General features: G+C 37.6%; 1 protein-coding gene across 4 annotated transcripts in view; it reads left to right on the forward strand.

Annotated features, from left to right (window-relative positions):
* C1H7orf57 (chromosome 1 C7orf57 homolog) overlaps positions 1-23,415 on the forward strand; it is a 69,090-nt gene that overhangs the window by 35,378 nt on the left and 10,297 nt on the right. For all 4 annotated transcript variants that reach the window (XM_077118845.1, XM_077118840.1, XM_077118853.1 and 1 more), the window contains exons 4-5: positions 1,884-1,992; positions 4,792-4,945. In XM_077118845.1, the coding sequence (XP_076974960.1) occupies positions 1,884-1,992; positions 4,792-4,945 (263 nt within the window). The remainder of the gene's footprint in view (positions 1-1,883; positions 1,993-4,791; positions 4,946-23,415) is intronic.

The following is a 23,415-nucleotide window of genomic DNA, read 5'->3' on the forward strand; positions in this document are numbered from 1 at the left end:
ACAGATATATATTTCAGTGCTGTTAACTATGTTCCCAATATTGTATTACCATGACCACAAGCCTTTGCCAAAACATCTCCATCATTCCAAATAAGAACCCTGTACATATTAAAGCCTTGACTTCCCATTCCCTATCACTATCCTATCCCCTGGTAACCTGGATTCCAGATTCTGACTCTATAAGTTTGCTTATTCTAATTATTTCATATCAATGAGATCATATAAATATTGTTGTCATGCATAGTGGGAATTCATTCATTTTTACTGCTGAATAAAATTCCATTGTTATGTATACATGTTTTATTTATCCGTTCATTGTTTGATGGACACTTAGGTTGCTGCCATCTTTTGGCAATTATGAATGATGCTACTATGAACATCAGTGTAAAGTGTATTGATTTTATTAATGTATTTATTACAAACGCCATTTTTTCCCCCTGAAACACAGCCCTGATGTTTATTTACTAAATTCCTCTTCCCCATTTAGTAAATAAACACTTTGGCCTTTGCCATTAATTAACTTTGGCCTTTGCCATTAATTAACATATGTCATCATCTAATGTATTTAGAAAGTTAAAAATATATATTAAATTTAGTATAGCTATAAATATTTAAGCCTAGGCAAACCAAGAGAAAAGTAGTAGCTTGCTTTGTTTTAGTCTTCTTGAAATTTTACTTAAAAAATATAGATATCATATTTAGCCCCAGTTTCCTAAACTCTACCTTAATTTTGGGTGATTATCTTGAACAATATAGTAGACTCTTTTATAGTTTTGTCAGTAAATAGCTAAATTAAGACTTATATGCTGTCTTTTTGTTTACCTAAGGATATTCATTTTCCTAAATAGATAGGTTCTTTGCTCTGAAATATTTTCATTTAAAGCACAATTTATTTTTCTTAGAGTTAAGAATTAAATGCTTCCATTAGTGGATATGACAAAAAAAAATTGTCACAGTAACTTAATCTGAAGAAAATCATAAATATGGAAACTTGATATTTGTATAGGTAATTAAGAAATTGTACATATGCTTTAGTTGACATTTCAAGTCCAAATCCGATTTTTGTTTCCTATTGAAATTTGGTATTTGGATTGGTTTCTTTTTGGACTTAATAGATGAGAAGCTATAGATATTTTATGAAGAAAATGGAAAAGATTTTGGGAAGGAAATGAAATTCATTTTCCAAAACTCTCAAAATCCTATTCGCAAGGAAAAAAAAATCCATTTGCATTTTAATTTCTGGTCCAAAATATCACATAAAAACTAGTGATATATGCAAAACTTGCATAGAATAGAGTATTTGTTACATGTCAATGTGTAAAATTAATTTTACATCTATAAAAAGCACCTATAAAAAGCACTATTTAGATGAAGTTTCTCTTCCATTCTTCTAGGACAATTAAAATATAATGTGCTATGCTCTGTAGTAATTTCAAAAGTTAAAAGGGATAAAACCAAAAGAGCTTGATACTGAATCAGTAGACTTGGACCCTAAACCAAATTCCACCACCAGGAAGCTCTGTGGGCAAGTATGGAAACCTCTGCTGTGCTCCAGGTCCCTGTCCACAGTGCGATCCCTGAGCCTGTCAATATTAGACATTCTTCCCCTTCTGACGTTCTGGGGCTCATGCTTTGGACCACTGACTCTCTCAGTAAACCAAAGGTGAACGAAACCTTTGTTTCTCCAGTTCTGACTCGTGGTAAGCGTGTTAACCAAATTGCTTAGCTATCAGTAGGAAAGTTGGCATTGGTAACTGGGCATGGCGGATGATGATGATTCGGTTATATGCCTGTAGTAAGTCACAGCCCAACTGGGAGTAAGACTGAGCTGCAGTGCAGAGGTAGCAGGAAATCACTTATGGTGGAATTTTTTTCTCTTTGAGATCTGCTGAAACATTTTGCTCCTGGAACCAGGAAAGGCTCCCCGGTTGCATACTCCATGCCAGATTGGTATATTCACCACAGCAAACCACCGACAGCCAACCAGAGAGAGTGAGTATTTCAGACCACCCACATGTTTGCCTATCTTTTCAGGGAAATTTTAAATTATAAATATCATCTAATACTGATACTGATGTTGTCATATCACTTCTGGTACTATTTTACAATAGCCAGCTCTTTGGGGGATGTAGCATAAGTTGTTAGAAATCCAGCGTTCTGGAAATCTACAGTAGTATTGTGCCATCAGAGAGTTTGCGCTACTTACTGGTAAATTACTTCAAGTTTTTGTTCTCTGTACCTTAGGACCTGATTCTGACTACTTAATTCCATTCATAGAAACAAGAATATATCCTAAAGCTTTCTTCTCATTAAAGATGAAAGTTACTATATAAAGCTATAAATACAGAATCCTAATTTTCTATGATTATTACACATTGTTGGGACCCATTGTCCGCATAAATGTTTGAATGTCTAAGAAATTTGTATGTTTGGGATCCAAAATGCATCATCCAAACCTCTTCTCTTGGACTGAGAAGTTACATAAAAATAACTTTGGGTCGTTTTCCCAAGCGATCTGAAAATATGGTCATATAGGTGTGTGTCCAAGCTATCCTCTAGTGTTATCTGAAATGCTCTCCCTATGTTCATGATATGATTTTTTCTTCACAATTCTTGTTCCCCCAATATTTTAGACTAATACTTTGGGTTAACATAGTTTACCTCTAATGCTAGCATTATACAGTAAAGAAAGAGAATGAAGCACTCATAAAGAGAATTTGGAGAAGACCTCTGCCCTTAGCCTTACTGTGAAACCCAAGGCATCAAAGCAAAATTGCTGTGTTGGGTGTCTGAACTATTCCTTGATCCTGTCACCTATCCTACATTATCTGAAAGCAAAGACTGGAAATGGCCCATGTACCTGAAAATAGACCAACTAACCTCTGGCTGCTCTGTGGATCCACATGTCTTCTTGCAGCTGAGAGGGGTATCTGCTTTAGCTGAGTGCCATGAGCCAATGCACACTCCAGGTGATTGGATTTTGTGTAGTTGATGTGTTCTTCAAGTGTCGGGTCTGCGTTGAGTCTCCCTGGATCTCACAGACATGGTTTATGGGCTGAGGGTTGCCCCTGCCTCCCTTGCCTCCTCCATCCTGTGGATCTTCCTTTCCCTTCTTTCTGCTTTCTTCTCCTCTGGTAGACAAGAAACCCATTACCACATCATCCCCCATTTGATTGTGTACCCTGTGCCATGATTGGGAAAAGGGGAACACTTTTGTCTTCACCTATCCTGTATTCTTTTATTCATCTTCCAAGTCCCTTAGTGGTACCCTATTTGCTTTAGTTTTCTTCCTTCTCCCCAGGATCCTGTCTTCCTCCTGACTCAGATAACTTGCTTTAGGTACTGGGACAGTCTGAGGAGGAAAAGAGAAAGTATAAGAACATCTTCCTTTTATTGGAAACTTGGAAACTCAGTAAATGCAACTTAACTCTGCTTAAAAGTTTTTTTGGAATTGTCCCTTCTGTTTTTTTCAATTCTTGTCTGTCTCGAGGTATTTTTTTCTGCCCCTAGAGAATCTTGGAAACAGGAGGGCTGGAACAAAGAACCTCCTGCTCTGCTCTTAAGTAGGTGGATCTCAGGCTCTGGTCCCTGACTCCTTCTTACACCTCATGCCCATCCAGAGTTGCCTATCCACACCTGCTTCTCTGACTGTTCTTTTTGCTGTCCACTCCCCAGTTTGGATTATCAGGCTCAGCCTCTCTCCTGAGCTTCAGCCCTGCATAAAATTGCACATCTCCTGAGTCCCTAACCTGCCTTTTCCTTAAGTCTTTTGTCAGCCCCTTTTTCTTCTTTCTAGTGCTCTTCTGACTCTGTCAGTTAATCTCTCACAGCTCTGACCACTTTCAGTCATGTCCTCACCACACCCTTGGATGACTCCATGTGGCTCCCCTCCTTGCCTCCTCTGGCTTTGCTCCTCCCCCAGACCCTGTCCCAGCCATGCTGCCTGCCCGGCCCACTCTAGTTACCTCACTAAACTGCAAACTGCCATGAGGATAAAGTCCAAACTCTCCACCTGGCTTGTAAGGCTTGGATGATCGTGGAGTACGAAGGCCAGTGACGAACAGGAGGCTGAGGTAGTAAGCTGGGGAAAGCTGTCATGTTACTCAGGACTATGCTTCTTGGGCCTGTCTCCAGATTCTGTGCTTTCAACTCAGGGGTCCCTGTTCGGTATCCTCAACTGGGGTGCTGTGAAGATGAGGAGCAGGATACAGCCTCATCCTAGCTTCCACTCTGAAGCTTCTGGTTGGAACCATGTCCTGGCATTTCAGTGTTGAATCCAAGTGTACTTTCCAGTTAAGATTATCATATGTACCAAACTCAGGAATCCCCAGCCTCCATCAGTTTCAATACTTGTGGGCTAAGCATCCAGCATAACATTGTGTGAAAATGGTTGGGAATATAAATACTCCCTTAAAAGATGGCCATCTAACAGAAAACTGAAGGTTATTATTTGAAATGATCATGTTAAATGGTAAATTTGGGGGGATGTTGAGCTATTTTGAGGAGGCAAAAAGTAGATGATATCAAAAAATTAATTATTTTATAGTTTACCTGCTTTATAAATTTGCATTTTAATATATCACATTTTGCAAAGTTGACCACCTGATCCTGGGAATTAGGCCCTGGCAGAGGGTAAGTATAAGTGTTTGTTCAGCAGGTTAGGGAGGGATGCTCCCACTTGCTTCTTCAGGCTCCAGGTGGAAGCAGGAAGCAGGATGGTGTATTGATAAAAAGAAAAACAGAGAATGAGGGCCAAGCTCCAAGTTGTAATTGCTAAATCATTTTCTGCAGAGTCCCTGCTATTTCCATGCCAGATTACATGGTTTATGAAGAATTTAACCCTGACCAGGCCAACGGTAGCTATGAATCCAGAAGAGGACCATTCGACTTTGACATGAAAACTGTTTGGCAAAGAGAGGCTGAGGAGCTTGAAGAGAAAAAAAAGGTGACACACTTCTAAATTGACAGCCTTTGCTTTGTTTCTGTGACTCCCTGCACAATTCAGTGACATGCATGCTAGCTGGGGGCATTTCATGTTGCCCCAGGACAGTGAGCCCAGGTTCTGTATTTTAAATCTGGGTCTGCTGTGAGGTGAGCAGTCATGACATTATCGTCTTTTTTTTTCCTCCTTGTGAATATTTACTTGACCAGGTAAGGCTACTTTTTACTAAATGAGTTATTGCTTGTCTAGGGGGAAAACTGGCATCCCACTTCTCACCTTGCACCAACAGAAAGGACATTTTGTATGAATTCATTATCTAGTTTCTGAATATTTGCATTTTACCTAAGTATTTAAGTTTTCCCTGGAATTCTCTTTAGTGATAATAAAGGAAGAGAAAATGAATTCTTTCCTTGCCTAAACCTTCCAGTGGTATATTTTACCAGGAAGCAGTGAAAAAGGTGAAAGCCTTCTTAGGGGATATGTATTTTAAAAGAGGAAATGGGAAACTCATGAGTAATCTCTGGTAGATTTGTGTTGTGCTATCAAGATACCAAGATTAGCAGACCTTCTGAACCCCTTGCTTCTCTGTACTTTGTATGTGAAGGGAGCAAAATGCAGGAAGCCAGCACAATAGCATACCAACTCCTCCTGCTCTAGGGTGGGGACTCTGGAGCCCTTGGGAACTTGTGATTTGTGTGAAATGAAACTCCTATTAAAAATAGCAATACTGGAGAACTTTTGGGTAAGATGGCAGAGTAGGGAGCTCCAGGACTCACTCCACCTCCAAAAACAGCTAGTAATCAGGCAGGAATTATCTGAAACAACTGTTCTGGGGCTCCAGAGGCAAGAAGAACACTGTACAGCATCCAGAGAATATGCTGAGAAACTGTGGTAAAGAACTGTAAGTAGCTTACTCCATGGCAGCTGCCTGCGTCCATCCCCCACTCTCAGAATTAAGTCCTGGCCAGCTGCTGCAGACAGAAAAGGACATACAAATCCTCTTCCCCAAGGATAGAGGTGGGGATGGGAATGGAGCATAGCTGAGCACTGATCACATCTTTTGATTAGCAAATTTGTATCTCTGAGTTTCTGATTCAACCAGCTCTGGAGTGGTTATAGCCATTGTTTGAACCCTGCCCCAATAGGGGTAAATGTGATGGACATTTAAAAACACAGTGCCTCCTCAAAGCTTCAGGAAACTGTTTGCTGAAGGGCTTTTGCTGGGCAGGCGAGGAAAACACAGCTTTCAGAAATCATCAGAAAACTTTTGGCATCCTGACCATCTCCCCAGGCTCTTTGTTGCTGATCTGCTTCTCCTTCTTGGGTCCCTGACCCTGTATTTGCTGGGAAATACTGACTTGGGAAAGTCCTCTCCAGGCGATCCTCCTCCCAGAATTTGCCTTCCAGTCAAAAGCAGCTACAGGCAATGAAAAGAATGTAAAAAATAAAAACAAAAAAACAAACAAAAAAATAGAAAGGCAAAACAAAATCAAACAAACATATCAAGATTCCCGGAGAAGGAACAGAAGAAAGAATGCTTTCTCCTGTTTGTGAAATAATTGCACAAATATGCAGTCTTAAAAACTGTACTGCAGGGCGGGCAATGGTGATACAGTGGCAGAGTTCTCACGTGCTGTGCTGGAGACCTGAGTTCAATTCCTGGTGCCTGCCCATGTGAAAAAAAAACTGTACTGCATATCTGGGGCAAGAATGAAATGAAAAAATGCTAAAAAAAAACAACAAAAAAACCCTTATCAGTTAAATGAGCAATTCTAAAGGCCTAAAATAAGTTGAACCAAGTGTTAGAGAAGAACCTTAACACAAAGCCAATCAATGATGAAACCCTAGGAAAGACAGAAACTGATGTCCAGAGTAAACTCATAATGATAATCACATGCCTAAACATCATAAAAAAATTATAAGCCATGTTAAGAAACAGAAAGACAATGGAACAAACTTGTGATAACTAAAGACACAGAACTTGAAATAACTAAATTAAATATGTTCAAATAGATCTTCTAACTCAATTCAAGTAGATGAAGGGCAATATGACTGAAGAAATATATGATATTATGAAAATACCAGGTGATCATAAGGAAGAATTTGAAAGTATAAAGAGAAACATAACAGAAATTGTGGGAATGAAAGGCACAATAGAAGAGATTAAAATAAACTAGAGACATATAACAGCACATTTGAACAGGTAGTAGAATCAGTGAAATAGAAGACAGGACAATAGAAATAGTGAAGATAGTGAAGAGACAGAAAAAAGAATGGAAAAAAATTGAACAGGGTCTCAGGGAATTGATTGACAACATGGAGCATATAATCATGGATATCCCATAAGGAGAAGAGAAGGGAAAAGGGGCTGAAACAATATTTGAACAAATAATGGCTGAAAATTTCCCAACTCCTTTCAAAGTCATAAATTTACATGTTCAAGAAGTGCAATGTGTTCCAAACAGAAAAAATACTAATAGACCTACTCCAAGACACAAACTAAATGTCAAATGCCCAAGAGAGAATCCTGAAAAAAGCAAGAAGAAAAGTGATTTGTCACATACAAGGGAACCACAATAAGACTAAGTGCCGATTTCTCATCAGAAACTATAGAGGTGAGAAGGCAGTGCTATGAGAAATTTAAGATACTTAAAGAGAAAACTCCCAGCCAAGAATTCTTTATCTTGCATAACTGTCCTTCAAAATGAGGGAGAGTTTAAAATATTGATAAATAGAAACTGAGAGAGTTCATCAATTAGAGACCTGGCCTACCAGAAATACTAAAGGGAGTTCTGCAGGTTGAAAGCAAAAGACAGGAGAGAGAGGTTTGGAGTAGTGTGTAGAAATGAAAATTATCAGGAAGGGTAACTAAAAGGGTAAAAAGAGAGACAGAAAAAAAAAGATATGACAAATAAAAACCAAAGGATAAAATGGTTGATGTATACACTGCTGTATTAGCTAGGGTTCTCTAAAAAAACAGAATCAGCAAGAGATATCTGTAGATATAAAATTTATAAAAGTTTCTCACATAACCATGGGAATGTAGAGTCCAAGATCTGTAGGGCAGGCTGCAAGCTGATAACTCCGATGAAGTCCTCAACAAACTCTCAGGAGAGTCTGTTTGGATAACTGTGGGGATGGATGAGTCCAAATTCATAGGGCAGGCTGTGAAGCTGGCAACTCCAATGGAGTCTGGACGAATTCCACAGGAGAGGCTCACCAGCTAAAGCAGGAAGAATGAGGGTCTCTTCTGAATCCTCCTTGAAAGCTTTCTTCTGATTAGATTAAGCATCACTCATTGCAGAAGACAATCCCCTTAGCTGATACAAACACAATCAGCTGTGGATGCAGCTCACATAATCGTGATTTAAGTCATTGAAATGTCCTCATGGCAACAGATAGGCCAGCATTTGCCTGACCAGATGATGGCACCACCACTGGCCAAGTTGACACATGAACCTGCCATGACAACTGCCTTTACAGTAATAACATTCAGTACTAATGGATTTAACTCACCAGTCAAAAGATGCAGCTTGGCAAAATGGTTAAAAAAGTATCATGCAACTATATGCTGTCTGTAAGAGAGTAAGCTTAGACCCAGAGACACAAATAGGTTGAAAACAAAAGGTTGGAAAAAGGTATTCCATGCAAACAGTAACCAAAAAAAGAGCTGGGTTAGCTACAAAATAGACAAAATAGACATTAGATGCAAAACCTGTTATAAGAGGAAAAGAAGGACACTGGCAAAATTGAAGGGAGAAGTAGACATCTACACAATAACAGTTGGAGATTTCATTATACCACTGTCATCAGTTGATAAGCACATCTAGACAGAGGGTCAAAAAAGGGAACAGAATTTGAATAATATGATAAATGAACCAGAGAATTTGAATAATATGGTAAATGAACTAGACCCAACAGACATATACAGAACATTCACCCCAATATAGCACAGCATACATTCTTCTCAGCTGTGCTTGAATCATTATCCAGGAGAGAGCCCACGTTGAGTCACAAAACAAGTCTCAATAAATTTAAAAAAGACTGAAGTTATACAAAGCACTTTCTCTGACCATAATGAAATGAAGCTAGAAATAAATAACAGGTGGAAAGCTGGAAAATTCACAAATATTGAAAGTTAAACAACACATTTCTAAACAATCATTGGATCAAAGAAGAATTTGCAAGAGAAATCAGTAAATATCTCAAGATGAATGAAAACAAAAACACAGTGTATTGAAACTTATGAGATACAGCAATGGCAATGTAGGGAGGGAAATTTATAGTTCTATATGTCTACGTTAAAAAAGAAGAAATAGCTAAAGTAAAAAACCTACCAGCACACCTGGAGGAACTAGAAAAAAAAAAAAAAAAACAGCTAACATCCCAAAGCAAGCAGAAGGAAAGAAATAACAAAGGTCAGAGCAGAAATAATTGAAATTTGGAATGACAACAAAACAAAAAAAACAGAGAGAATAAGCAAAATCAAAATTTGGTTCTTTGAGAAGATCAATAATTTTGGCAAACCTTTAGCTAGATAGACAAAGAAAAAAGGGAGAAGTTGCAGATAAATCAGAAATGAGAGGGGGGGCCATTACTAGTGATGTCACAGAAATAAAAATGATCCTAAGATGATATTATGAACAACAGTACATCAATAAACTAGACAACTTAGATGAAATGAACAAATTCCTAGAAATACACAAACAACTTACACTGACTATAGAAGAAATAGATCTCAACAGGACAATTAAAAGTAAAGAAATTGAATCAGGCATCAAAACCTCCCAACAGAGAAAAACCCAGAACCATATGGCAGAGTGTGAGTTCTGCCAATCATTCCAAGAAGAATTAATGCCAATCCTGTTCAAACTCCTCCAAAAAATTGAAAAGGAAGAAACACTATCTAACTTATTCCATGAGGCCAACATCACTGTAGTTCCAAAGCCAGATAAAGATACTATATGTAAATTAGACTAATCTCTTTAATAAGTATAGATGCAAAAATCCTCAACAAAATACTTGCAAATCAAATCCAACAGCATATTAAAAGAATTATATACCATGAGCTAGTGGATCTTATTGCAGATATCAAGAGTGGCTCAATACAAGAAAATCAATTCATGTAATTTACCACATCAACAAATTGAAGGGGAAGAACTACATGATCATCTTGATTGTTACAGAAAAAGCAGTTGACAAAATCCAGCATTCTTTATTGATAAAGCACTTCAAAAGATAGGAATCAAAGGAAACTTCCTCAACACAATAAAGGGCATATATGAAAAACCCACAGTTAACATCATACTAAATGGTGAGAGACTGAAAGCTTTCCTTCCAAGCTCTGGAAAAAATAAGGATACCCTATGTCACCACTGTTATCCAGCATTATGCTAGAAGTTCTAGTTAGAGCCATTTGACAGGAAAAAGAAATAAAAATGGTTCCAATTGGAAAGGAAGAAGTAAAACTTTCATTATTTGTAGAGGACATGATCTTATATTTAGAAGATCCAGAAAAAAATCTACCATAAAACTATTAGAGCTAATAAGTGAGTTCAGCAAAATGGTGGGATACAAGATCAATGTGCAATAATCAGTAGTGTTTCTAAACGGTCCTAATGACCAATCTGAGGTGGAAAGCAAGAAAAAAATTCCATTTACAATAGCAACAAAAAGAATCAAATATCTAGGAATAAACTTAACCGAGGATGTAAAGGACTTGTAGAAGAAAACTACAAATCATTTGTTAAAAGTAATCAAAGAAACCTAAATTTAAATAGAAGGTCATTCCATGCTCACGGATTAGAAGATTGAATATCGTTAACAAGTCAGTTCTGTCTAAATTGACTTAGAAATTCAATGCAGTATCAATCAAAATTGCAAAAGCCTACATTTCAGAAATGAAAAAGCTCATTATCAATTTATTTGGAAAGAAGAGTGGGCCCTGAATAGCCAAAAAAATCATGAAAAAGAAGAATAAAGTTGGGAGACTCACATTTCTTGACATTAACACATTATAGGGCCTACAGTGGTCAGAACAGTATGGTACTGATTTAAAGATAGCTATATTGACAAATGGAATAGAATTGAGAGTTCAGAAATAGATCCTCACATTTATGGCAAATTGATATTTGACAAGATTGCCAAGTTGACTCAATTGGGACAACATAGTCTCTTCAATAAATCATTCTGAGAAAACTGGATATCCATATACAAAAGAATGAAAGAGGACTCCTAACTCACACCTTATGCAAAATTAACTCAAAATGTATCAAAAACCTAAATATATGAAGAAGGACCATAAAACTCTTAGAAGAAAATATAGGAAAGCATCTTCAGGATCTTGTTTAGGCAGTGGTTTCTTAGAGTTTATACCTGAAGCACAAGCAATGAAAGAAGAAATAGATAAATGGTACCTCTCAATATTAAAAAATTTTGTGCTTCAGGAGACTTTGTCAAGAAAGTGAAAAGGCAACCTACTCAATGGGAGAAAATATTTGGAAACCACATATCTAATAAAGTTTTAGTATCCAGAATGTATAAAGAAATCCTACAACTCAGTAATAAAAAGAACAAACAACCCAATTTAAAAATGGGCAAAAGTCTTGAAAAGACATTTCTCCAAAGAGGAAATGCAAATAGCTAAAAAGCTCATAAAAACGTGCTCAACATCATTAGCTGTTATGGAAATGCAAATAAAAACCACAGCGAGATATTTTGCACCTACTAAAATGGCCACTATTAAAAAAGAACAAGGAAATTGTGTGTGTTGGAGAGGATAATAGAGCAATGGGAGCACTCATTCACGGCCGGTGGGAGTGTGAAATGATGCAGCCTCTGTGGAAGACAATTTGGCAGTTCCTCATGAAATATACGGTTGGCATATGAGCTGGGAATCCTGCTACTAGGTATATACCCACATGAACTGAAAGCAGGGACTTGAACAGACATTTTCATACCAATGTTTATCGCGGCATTATTCACATTTGCCAAAAGATGGGAGCAACCCAAGTGTCCAATGACTGATGAATGGATAAACAAAATATGGTATACACATAAAATGGAATATTATTCAGCTGTAAGAAAGAATGAAGTCCTGATTCATGTGACAACATGGATGAAAGTTGAGGTCATTATGTTGAGTGAAACAAGCCAGACACAGGAGGATTTGGGTGTAATAGTTAGGGTTCTCTAGACAAACAATCAACAAGGAACACTCACAAATATAAAATTTATAAAAGTGTCTCACGTGACCATGGGAATGCAGAGTCCAAAATCCACAGGGCAGGCTGTGAAGCCGACGATTCTGCTGGAGGGTCTGGACAAACTCCACAGGAGAGTCTTGCCGGCTGAAGCAGGAAGAGCCTATCTCTTCTGAATCCTCCTTAAAAGGCTTCCAGTGATCAGATTGAGCATCACTAATTGCAGAAGACACTCCCCTTGGCTGATTACAAATGGAATCAGCTATAGATGCAGCTGATGTGATTATGATTTAATTCTGTGAAATGTCCTCATCACAACAGACAGGCCAGCACTTGCCCAACCAGACAAACAGATACCACCACTTGGTCAAGTTGACACATGAAGCTGACCATGACAGGTCACATATGTTTCTAGAATGAAAGTTAACGTTAAAATATGGTGCTGTATAACACTGTGAACTCTTTTTTGGGCAATGGTCTGGAGTTAATAGTACAAGTATAAGAATATTCTTTCATGAATTAAAACAAATGAACAACACTATGACAAGGTATAAATAGTAGTGGGGCATATGGGAAAAGTATGCATAATGTAAACTATGGACATAGTTAACAGTAATATTTTGATATTCTTTTATCTGTTTTAACAAAGGTACCACACTAATGCAAAGTGTCAACAATAGGGAGGTATATGGAGTATTGTATTTATTATGCGACTTTTTCTGTAAACCTACAACTTCTCTAATTAAAAAAAAACAATAATTAAAAAAATTATTCTAAGTGAAAGAAACCAGACACAAAATATACCTACTGTGTGATTCCATTTATATAAAATGGACATATAAATAATTCTATAGAGACAGATTTAGATTAGTAGCTATGTAGGGCTGGGGAAGGATAGAGGGATTGAGAGGTGACTGCTACAGGCTATGGGGTTTTTCTTTCTGGAGTAATGAAAATATTCTAACATTGGTTGTGGTGATGAATGCACAACTCTGTGATTGTACTACAGTTAATTTATTGTATACTTTGAATGGATTGATGGTATGTGAATATATCATAAGAAAACTGCTTTTAAAAGTAACAATAGGGACTTCCTGGAAGATGGCGGCTTAGTAAGACGCGCGGATCTTAGTTTCTTCTCCAGGACACCTACTAGGGGAGTAGAAACGATACAGAAAGCGCCCAAAGCCACAACAGAGATAAAAAAGACAGCGTACCCCATCCTGGAACGGCTGGCTGGCTGAGAGAAGCAGCTCGGGTGAGATCGCCGAGGCGCGCGGGCCTTACCGGGCGGGGTGGCAAGCGGCCGGAGTTACTCCCTTCCCCCTTCCCGGGCCGGCTGGGAGAATTGGAGAGGTGGTCCCCTGAAACCAAGGCGACTGGCGCCCACACCACGCGCAGCCCCCGGACCAACTGAGAGAATTGGATCGGAAACCCCCAGGCCGCGGAGAACGGTGACGGGTGGGGGAGGCCCCTTCCAAACCCGTGACTCCCGGGGAACGTGCACTCTCTCGGGCGGGCCGCTGCCGCTGGCGCCCTCCCGCCACGCTTGTTGCCCAGGGCCGACTAGGAAATTCGGACGGGCTCTTTCCCTGGCTGCGGCGACCAGCAACCCTCCCTGCGTTCGGACCCCGGGCCGGCTCAAGCCGTTTCGGCTAGCGAACCCCCAGGACGGCGAGAGTTTTCCAAAGTTTAAGGTCCCACAGCACCTTTTACTGGTGGGACCCGCAGACAAACGGGTGCCACGAGCGCCACCTACTGGGCAGGATAAGAAAAACAGAACCCAGAGATTTCACAGAAAAATATTACAACCTTGCTGGGTCCAACACCAAGAGAAATCTAAATAAATGCCCAGACGCCAGCAGCAGAAGATAACTGTCCACGCTCAAAAGATTGAGAATATGGCTCAGTCAAAGGAACAAACCAATAGCTCAAATGAGACACAAGAGCTGAGACAACTAATGCTGAATATACGAACAGAAATGGAAAACCTCTTCAAAAATGAAATCGATAAATTGAGGGAGGACATGAAGAGGACATGGGCTGAACATAAAGAAGAAATAGAAAAACTGAAAAAACAAATCGCAGAACTTATGGAAGTGAAGGATAAAGTAGCAAACATAGAAAAAATAATGGATAGCTACAATGATAGATTTAAAGAGACAGAAGATAGAATTAGTGATTTGGAGGATGGAACATCTGAATTCCAAAAAGAAACAGAAACTATAGGGAAAAGAATGGAAAAATTTGAACAGGGTATCAGGGAACTCAAGGACAATACGAAGCGCACAAATATACGTGTTGTGGGTGTCCCAGAAGGAGAAGAGAAGGGAAAAGGAGGAGAAAAACTAATGGAAGAAATTTTCACTGAAAATTTCCCAACTCTTATGAAAGACCTAAAATTACAGATCCAAGAAGTGCAGCGCACCCCAAAGAGATTAGACCCAAATAGGTGTTCTCCAAGACACTTACTAGTTAGAATGTCAGAGGTCAAAGAGAAAGAGAAGATCTTGAAAGCAGCAAGAGAAAAACAATCCATTACATACAAGGGAAACCCAATAAGACTTTGTGTAGATTTCTCAGCAGAAACCATGGAAGCTAGAAGACAGTGGGATGATATATTTAAAATACTAAAAGAGAAAAACTGCCAACCAAGACTCCTATATCCAGCAAAATTATCCTTCAAAAATGAGGGAGAAATTAAAACATTCTCAGACAAAAAGTCACTGAAAGAATTTGTGACCAAGAGACCAGCTCTGCAAGAAATACTAAAGGGAGCACTAGAGTCAGATACAAAAAGACAGAAGAGAGAGATATGGAAAAGAGTGTAGAAAGAAGGAAAATCAGATATGATATATATAATACAAAAGGCAAAATGTTAGAGGAAAATATTATCCAAACAGTAATAACACTAAATGTCAATGGACTGAATTCCCCAATCAAAAGACATAGATTGGCAGAATGGATTAAAAAACAGGATCCTTCTATATGCTGTCTACAGGAAACACATCTTAGACCCAAAGATAAACATAGGTTGAAAGTGAAAGGTTGGGAAAAGATATTTCATGCAAATAACAACCAGAAAAGAGCAGGAGTGGCTATACTAATATCCAACAAATTAGACTTCAAATGTAAAACAGTTAAAAGAGACAAAGAAGGACACTATATACTAATAAAAGGAACAATTAAACAAGAAGACATAACAATCATAAATATTTACGCACCGAATCAGAATGCCCCAAAATACGTGAGGAATATACTGCAAACACTGAAAAGGGAAATAGACTCATATACCATAATAGTTGGAGACTTCAACTCACCACTCTCATCAAGGGACAGAACATCTAGACAGAGGATCAACAAAGAAATAGAGAATCTGAATATTACTATAAATGAACTAGACTTAATAGACATTTATAGGACATTACATCCCACAACAGCAGGATACACCTTTTACTCAAGTGCTCATGGATCATTCTCAAAGATAGACCATATGCTGGGTCACAAAGCAAGTCTTAACAAATTTAAAAAGATTGAAATCTTACACAACACTTTCTCAGACCATAAAGGAATGATGTTGGAAATCAATAATAGGCAGAGTGCCAGAAAATTCACAAATACATGGAGGCTCAACAACACACTCCTAAACAACGACTGGGTCAAAGAAGAAATTGCAAGGGAAATTAGCAAATATCTCGAGGCGAATGAAAATGAAAACACAACATATCAAAACTTATGGGACGCAGCAAAGGCAGTGCTAAGAGGGAAATTTATTGCTCTAAATGCCTATATCAGAAAAGAAGAAAAGGCAAAAATTCAGGAATTAACTATCCATTTGGAAGAACTGGAGAAAGAACAGCAAGCTAACCCCAAAGCAAGCAAAAGGAAAGAAATAACAAAGATTAGAGCACAAATAAATGAAATTGAAAACATGAAAACAATAGAGAAAATCAATAAGGCCAGAAGTTGGTTCTATGAGAAAATCAATAAGATTGATGGGCCCTTAGCAAGATTGACAAAAAGAAGAAGAGAGAGGATGCAAATAAATAAGATCAGAAGTGGAAGAGGAGACATAACTACTGACCTCACAGAAATAAAGGAGGTAATAACAGGATACTATGAACAACTTTACGCTAATAAATACAACAATTTAGAGGAAATGGACGGGTTCCTGGAAAGACATGAACAACCAACTTTGACTCAAGAAGACATAGATGACCTCAACAAACCAATCACAAGTAAAGAAATTGAATTAGTCATTCAAAAGCTTCCTAAAAAGAAAAGTCCAGGACCAGATGGCTTCACATGTGAATTCTACCAAACGTTCCAGAAAGAATTAGTACCAATTCTCTTCAAACTCTTCAAAAAAATCGAAGTGGAGGGAAAACTACCTAATTCATTCTATGAAGCCAACATCACCCTCATACCAAAACCAGGCAAAGATATTACAAAAAAAGAAAACTACAGACCAATCTCTCTAATGAATACAGATGCAAAAATCCTCAATAAAATTCTAGCAAATCGTATCCAACAGCACATTAAAAGAATTATACATCATGACCAAGTAGGATTCATCCCAGGTATGCAAGGATGGTTCAACATAAGAAAATCAATTAATGTAATACACCATATCAACAAATCAAAGCAGAAAAATCACATGATCATCTCAATTGATGCAGAGAAGGCATTCGACAAGATTCAACATCCTTTCCTGTTGAAAACACTTCAAAAGATAGGAATACAAGGGAACTTCCTTAAAATGATAGAGGGAATGTATGAAAAACCCACAGCTAATATCATCCTCAATGGGGAAAAATTGAAAACTTTCCCCCTAAGATCAGGAACAAGACAAGGATGTCCACTATCACCACTATTATTCAACATTGTGTTGGAGGTTCTAGCCAGAGCAATTAGACAAGAAAAAGAAATACAAGGCATCAAAATTGGAAAGGAAGAAGTAAAACTATCACTGTTTGCAGACGATATGATACTATACGTCGAAAACCCGGAAAAATCCACAACAAAACTACTAGAGCTAATAAATGAGTACAGCAAAGTAGCAGGTTACAAGATCAACATTCAAAAATCTGTAGCATTTCTATACACTAGTAATGAACAAGCTGAGGGGGAAATCAAGAAACGAATCCCATTTACAATTGCAACTAAAAGAATAAAATACCTAGGAATAAATTTAACTAAAGAGACAAAAAACCTATATAAAGAAAACTACAAAAAACTGCTAAAAGAAATCACAGAAGACCTAAATAGATGGAAGGGCATACCGTGTTCATGGATTGGAAGACTAAATATAGTTAAGATGTCAATCCTACCTAAATTGATTTACAGATTCAATGCAATACCAATCAAAATCCCAACAACTTATTTTTCAGAAATAGAAAAACCAATAAGCAAATTTATCTGGAAGGGCAGGGTGCCCCGAATTGCTAAAAACATCTTGAGGAAAAAAAACGAAGCTGGAGGTCTCGCGCTGCCTGACTTTAAGGCATATTATGAAGCCACAGTGGTCAAAACAGCATGGTATTGGCATAAAGATAGATATATCGACCAATGGAATCGAATAGAGTGCTCAGATATAGACCCTCTCATCTATGGACATTTGATCTTTGATAAGGCAGTCAAGCCAACTCACCTGGGACAGAGCAGTCTCTTCAATAAATGGTGCCTAGAGAACTGGATATCCATATGCAAAAGAATGAAAGAAGACCCATCTCTCACACCCTATACAAAAGTTAACTCAAAATGGATCAAAGATCTAAACATTAGGTCTAAGACCATAAAACAGTTAGAGGAAAATGTTGGGAGATATCTTATGGATCTTACAACTGGAGGCGGTTTTATGGACCTTAAACCTAAAGCAAGAGCACTGAAGAAGGAAATAAATAAATGGGAACTCCTCAAAATTAAACACTTTTGTGCATCAGAGAACTTCATCAAGAAAGTAGAAAGACAGCCTTCACAATGGGAGACAATATTTGGAAATGATATATCAGATAAAGGTCTAGTATCCATAATTTATAAAGAGATTGTTCATCTCAACAACAAAAAGACAGCCAACCCAATTACAAAATGGGAAAAAGACTTGAACAGACACCTCTCAGAAGAGGAAATACGGATGGCCAAGAGGCACATGAAGAGATGCTCAATGTCCCTGGCCATTAGAGAAATGCAAATCAAAACCACAATGAGATATCATCTCACACCCACCAGAATGGCCATTATCAACAAAACAGAAAATGACAAGTGCTGGAGAGGATGCGGAGAAAGAGGCACACTTATCCACTGTTGGTGGGAATGTCAAAGGGTGCAACCACTGTGGAAGGCAGTTTGGCGGTTCCTCAAAAAGCTGAATATAGAATTGCCATACGACCCAGCAATACCATTGCTAGGTATCTACTCAAAGGACTTAAGGGCAAAGACACAAATGGACATTTGCACACCAATGTTTATAGCAGCATTATTTACAATTGCAAAGAGATGGAAACAGCCAAAATCTCCATCAACAGAAGAGTGGCTAAACAAACTGTGGTATATACATACGATGGAATATTATGCAGCTTTAAGACAAGATAAACTTATGAACCATGTAATAACATGGATGGACCTAGAGAATATTATGCTGAGTGAATCCAGCCAAAAACTAAAGGACAAATACTGTATGGTCCCACTGATGTGAACGGACATTCGAGAATAAACTTGAAATATGTCATTGGTAACAGAGTTCAGCAGGAGTTAGAAACAGGGTAAGACAATGGGTAATTGAAGCTGAAGGGATACAGACTGTGCAACAGGACTAGATACAAAAACTCAAAAATGGACAGCACAATAATACCTAATTGTAAAGTAATCATGTTAAAACACTGAATGAAGCTGCATCTGAGCTATAGGTTTTTGTTTTGTTTTGTGTTGTTTTGTTTTGATTTTACTATTATTACTTTTATTTTTTTCTCTATATTAACATTCTATATCTTTTTCGGTTATGTTGCTAGTTCTTCTAAACCAATGCAAATGTACTAAGAAATGATGATCATGCATCTATGTGATGATGTTAAGAATTAATGATTGCATGTGTAGAATGGTATGATCTCTAAATGTTGGGTAAATTTCTTTTTTTCCGTTAATTAAAAAAAAAAAAAAAAAAAAAGAGAAGGGATAATTGGAGCTGAAGGGATACAGACTGTACAACGGGACTGGATATAAAAACTCAGAAATGGACAGCACAATACTACCCAATTGTAATGCAATTATGTTAAAACACTGAATGAAGCTGCATGTGAGGTATAGGTTTTTTGTTTTTGTTTTTTTTGTTTTTTTCTTTCTATTATTGTTTTAATTCTTATTCTGTTGTCTTTTTATTTCTTTTTCTAAATCGATGCAAATGTACTAAGAAATGATGAATATGCAACTATGTGATGTTATTAAGAATTACTGATTGTACATGTAGATTGGAATGATTTCTAATTGTTTTGTTAATTCTTTTTTTAATTAATAAAAAAAAAAAAAGGAAAAAAAAAAAAAAAGTAACAATAGTATTTTGATGAGAGCAAAAGATCCATCTCCCTTGACCAGTGTTTTTCTTTTTTTGCATGGGCAGGCACCAGGAATCAAACCCGGGTCTCAGGCATGGCAGGCGAGAACTCTACCTGCTGAGCCACCGTGGCCCACCCTGACCAGTGTTCTTTTAAGATTGTAAGCAGATGAGATGTTTTTGAGCCTGAGAAGATTGTAGTCAGTGATTTGAGATATTAACTCCTGACTCTTTGGCCGGGCTTGCCAGTGTCTGGTTTAAAGAGAATCTCTGGCAGCTTATTTTGGGGATTTGTGGATGTAAACACCAATTCTACATCAGTTGCTGAAGTGGGCCCTCTGTTTTGTCCTGTGAGATCTCCAATCTCTTTTCATGATTCCAATTTTGGGTTATTTGAGTGATCAATGTGAATCACTTATTTTAAGGATCAGGTCTGTATCCTAGTGATAATTAAGTGTCCAATTACATTGAACTAAAGCAAATACTAATAAATGGACCTTTGGCTGTTAACCACCATCATGGTGCATATCTAGAGAAAACATTAAAAATCTAAATGCTTCCAGCACCCTGAAATCTAGTGGGCTTATTTAGCAGCTGTTTAGAAATGCTGTGTTGGAAGCTGAACAAAAAAATTACTCAAAACCAGCCTGTCCTTTGTCCTGTGGATTAGAAGGTAGAAGAAGAAGAAGCTGTGGGTGAGGATAGGAATCCCTGTAAATGTTTAACAGTTAAAAAGGAACATTATGTTGGGTCACATCTATGGAGATTATCACCCTCAGAAAGGGCCTAGATTTCCCTAATAAGTTATTTTTATAAATATCCCACTTCAGTATGTAGCTCACCCAGGAATATCTATTGCATGGAAATAGAAGAGTTCTTTCCTTTTTACTCCTATATTTTGGCATAGATATGTTCAGAGCTTTAACATAAAGATATGTACCATGTTAGGCAAGAAGGTTGTATAGAATCTGAAGGGCTCCTTCCCTAGGCTCTAATTTCAGCTGACATCCTCCAGCTTCTCTTTGTGGTCTGCCGTGGGTGCTTCCCACCCAGCCAGCCTGGGGCCTGGGAAAGGGCCTGCAGACCTGGGGTTTCCTTCTCAATGCCCTGGCCTCCTCATGTGGCACTGGGTAGATGCACCATAATATTTAAGGGTAAATGTTTTGCCTGTTGATACTAGGTTGTAACGGGTCTTGCTTTCCTGTAGGGTGACTGGAGAGGATCTTGTTTCCTTTTCCTGAATAGTCCTCTTTTCTTACTCTAAAGGCTTTTGCAATACTTCCATGAGTTTTGTTTGTTTCTGTTTTCCCATAGCATTTTGTTTCTTTTTTTTATAATATAATTTACATATAGTAAAATTCACCCTTTATATAAAGAGAACTGTTCTGCAAGTCCTCACAAATGTTTGCATTGCTTAGCCCCCATGGCAATCAAGATATAAAGAAATTCCATCCCCATCCCCAAATTTCCCCATGAACCTTTAAAGTCAGCCCTCCCTGACCCCTAGCCTCTGGCAAGCGCTGATCTGTTTTCAGTCTTTATAGTTTTTCCTTTTCCAGAATGTCAAATAAATAGAATCATACTATATGCAGTCTTTTATTCATGACTTCTTCCATGTGGCCTAATGCATTTGAAATTGATTCATGTTGATGGGATGAATCAAAAAGGAATGATGGGTCAGTGGCAGAATGCTCACCTTCCATGCGGGAGACCTGGGTTCAATTTCCAGACCATACACCCAAACAAAATAAAACAAAAAGGAATGATGAGGTCATTCCTTTTTTTTTTTTGTATGCTGTATGGTGGGGTCACATTTCATTAGTTTTCCATGCGAGTATCCTGTTATTGCAGCACCATTTGTTGAATTTCTGTTTGTTTGGTTGTTTTGCTTGCTTGTTTGTTTTTTGAGGAAGTGCATGGACCAGGAATCAAAGCTGGGTCTCCCACATGACAGGTGAGAATTCTACCACTGAACTGCCCTTGTACCGCCTAGGGTCATTCCTCTTTATTAGGGAGTGGTATTTTATTGTCTGATCATAGTACAGTTTGTTTATCCATTCACCTGTTGACAGACATTCTCGTCATTTCCAGTTTTGAGTGATTATTAATAAAAGTTCTCAGGTGAACATAAGTCCTCATCTCACATGGGTTGGATTGCTGGATCATGTGGTATGTGTGTAGGTAACTTACTAAGAGGGTACCATGGGCGGTTCAGTGATAGAATGCTCACCTGCCACATGAGAGACCTAAGTTCAATTCCTGGCCTACACACTGCCCCCCTCAAAAAATAAAAATAAAAAATAAATAAAAATTGACTTACTGAGAAGCTCCTGTGTTGTTTTCCAGTTGCTCCACATCCTCATTAGCTCTTGGTTTTGTCCTTTTTTTTTTTTTTTAAACCATTCTAATTGATTTGCACTGATAGCTCATTGTGGTTTTAATTTGTATTTTCTCAATGACTAGTAATGTGTTGAGCATCTTTTAGTGCTTTTCTTTTGCCATCAATATATCTTTTTTGGTGAAGGTTCCATTCAGATCTTTTACCCATTTTTTAATTGTATTGTTTATTTTATTCTTGAGTTTGAAAGTTCTTTATATATTCTGGATACAAGTCCTTTGTCACATATGTTTCATAAACATTTTCTCTCAGTATTGTTTTTTCCATTTTCTTAATAGCATCTTTTGAAGAAACAGAACATCTTCATTTTGATGAGGTCCAGATTATCAGTTTTATTATTTTATGCCTGTACGTTTGGTATTACAGCTATGAAACCTTTACCTAACCTAGAGTCACAACAATTTTCTCCTATGTTTTTATCTAAATGTTTTATAGTTTAAGGTTTTGCATTTATGTCTATGGCCCATTTTCTGTTAATTTTTGTATATGGTATGAAATATAGGTTGAGATGTTTTTTAAAATATATATGAATATCCATTTGTTAATATTCTTTCTCTAATGCATTGCATTTGTAACTTTGTCAAAAATTAATTGATCATAAATATGTATCTATTTCTGGATGCTAGTCAATTGATCTATATATTTAACCTTTTGCCAATATGATACTATCTTGATTACTGTGGCTTTATAGTAAACCTTGAAATCAGGCAGTATGAGTCCTCCAACTTTATTCTTTTTCAAACTGTTTTTGCTAGTCTTTGCCATTCCATATAAATTTTAGAATCAACTTTTTAATTCTTTAAAAAAAATCCTACTGGTATCTGGATTGGAATGGAATTGAATATAGATCAGTTTGCAGACAATTGAAACTTTAATAGTGACTCTTCCAGTCCATGAACTCTGTCTGTCTCGATTTATTTAGATCTTTTAAATTTCCTTCATCAGTGTTTTGTAGTTTTCTATGTATGGATGTTACACACATTTAGATTTTTGGCTTGTTTTATTTTTTTAATTGTTGTGCTTAACTTTTAAAATTAGGTGGTAAAAGTAATTTTGAAGCCTCCATTAGAGACCTTTACTCTCCTATCTGTCTCTACCCCTCCCCACTACGAATGCCTCCATGCCCAGCCTATCATGGCAGTTTCATAAATGTAAAGAGAAATGCTCTGGTGTGGAATCTTGCATGGAACAGCTACTCAAGGTAATTTTTCTGAAAGAATAGAAGTTATGGAAGCCTTCATGAAGATAGGACAGTAGAGAAGTTTTTCTCATCATAAAAGGGGAGATTCTGAGCCTATTATTCAAAGGGAAGGAGGTGCTCAGAGGA

The sequence above is a fragment of the Tamandua tetradactyla genome, chromosome 1 (assembly GCF_023851605.1).
Source record: "Tamandua tetradactyla isolate mTamTet1 chromosome 1, mTamTet1.pri, whole genome shotgun sequence".
Classification (NCBI taxonomy): Eukaryota; Metazoa; Chordata; class Mammalia; order Pilosa; family Myrmecophagidae; genus Tamandua; species Tamandua tetradactyla.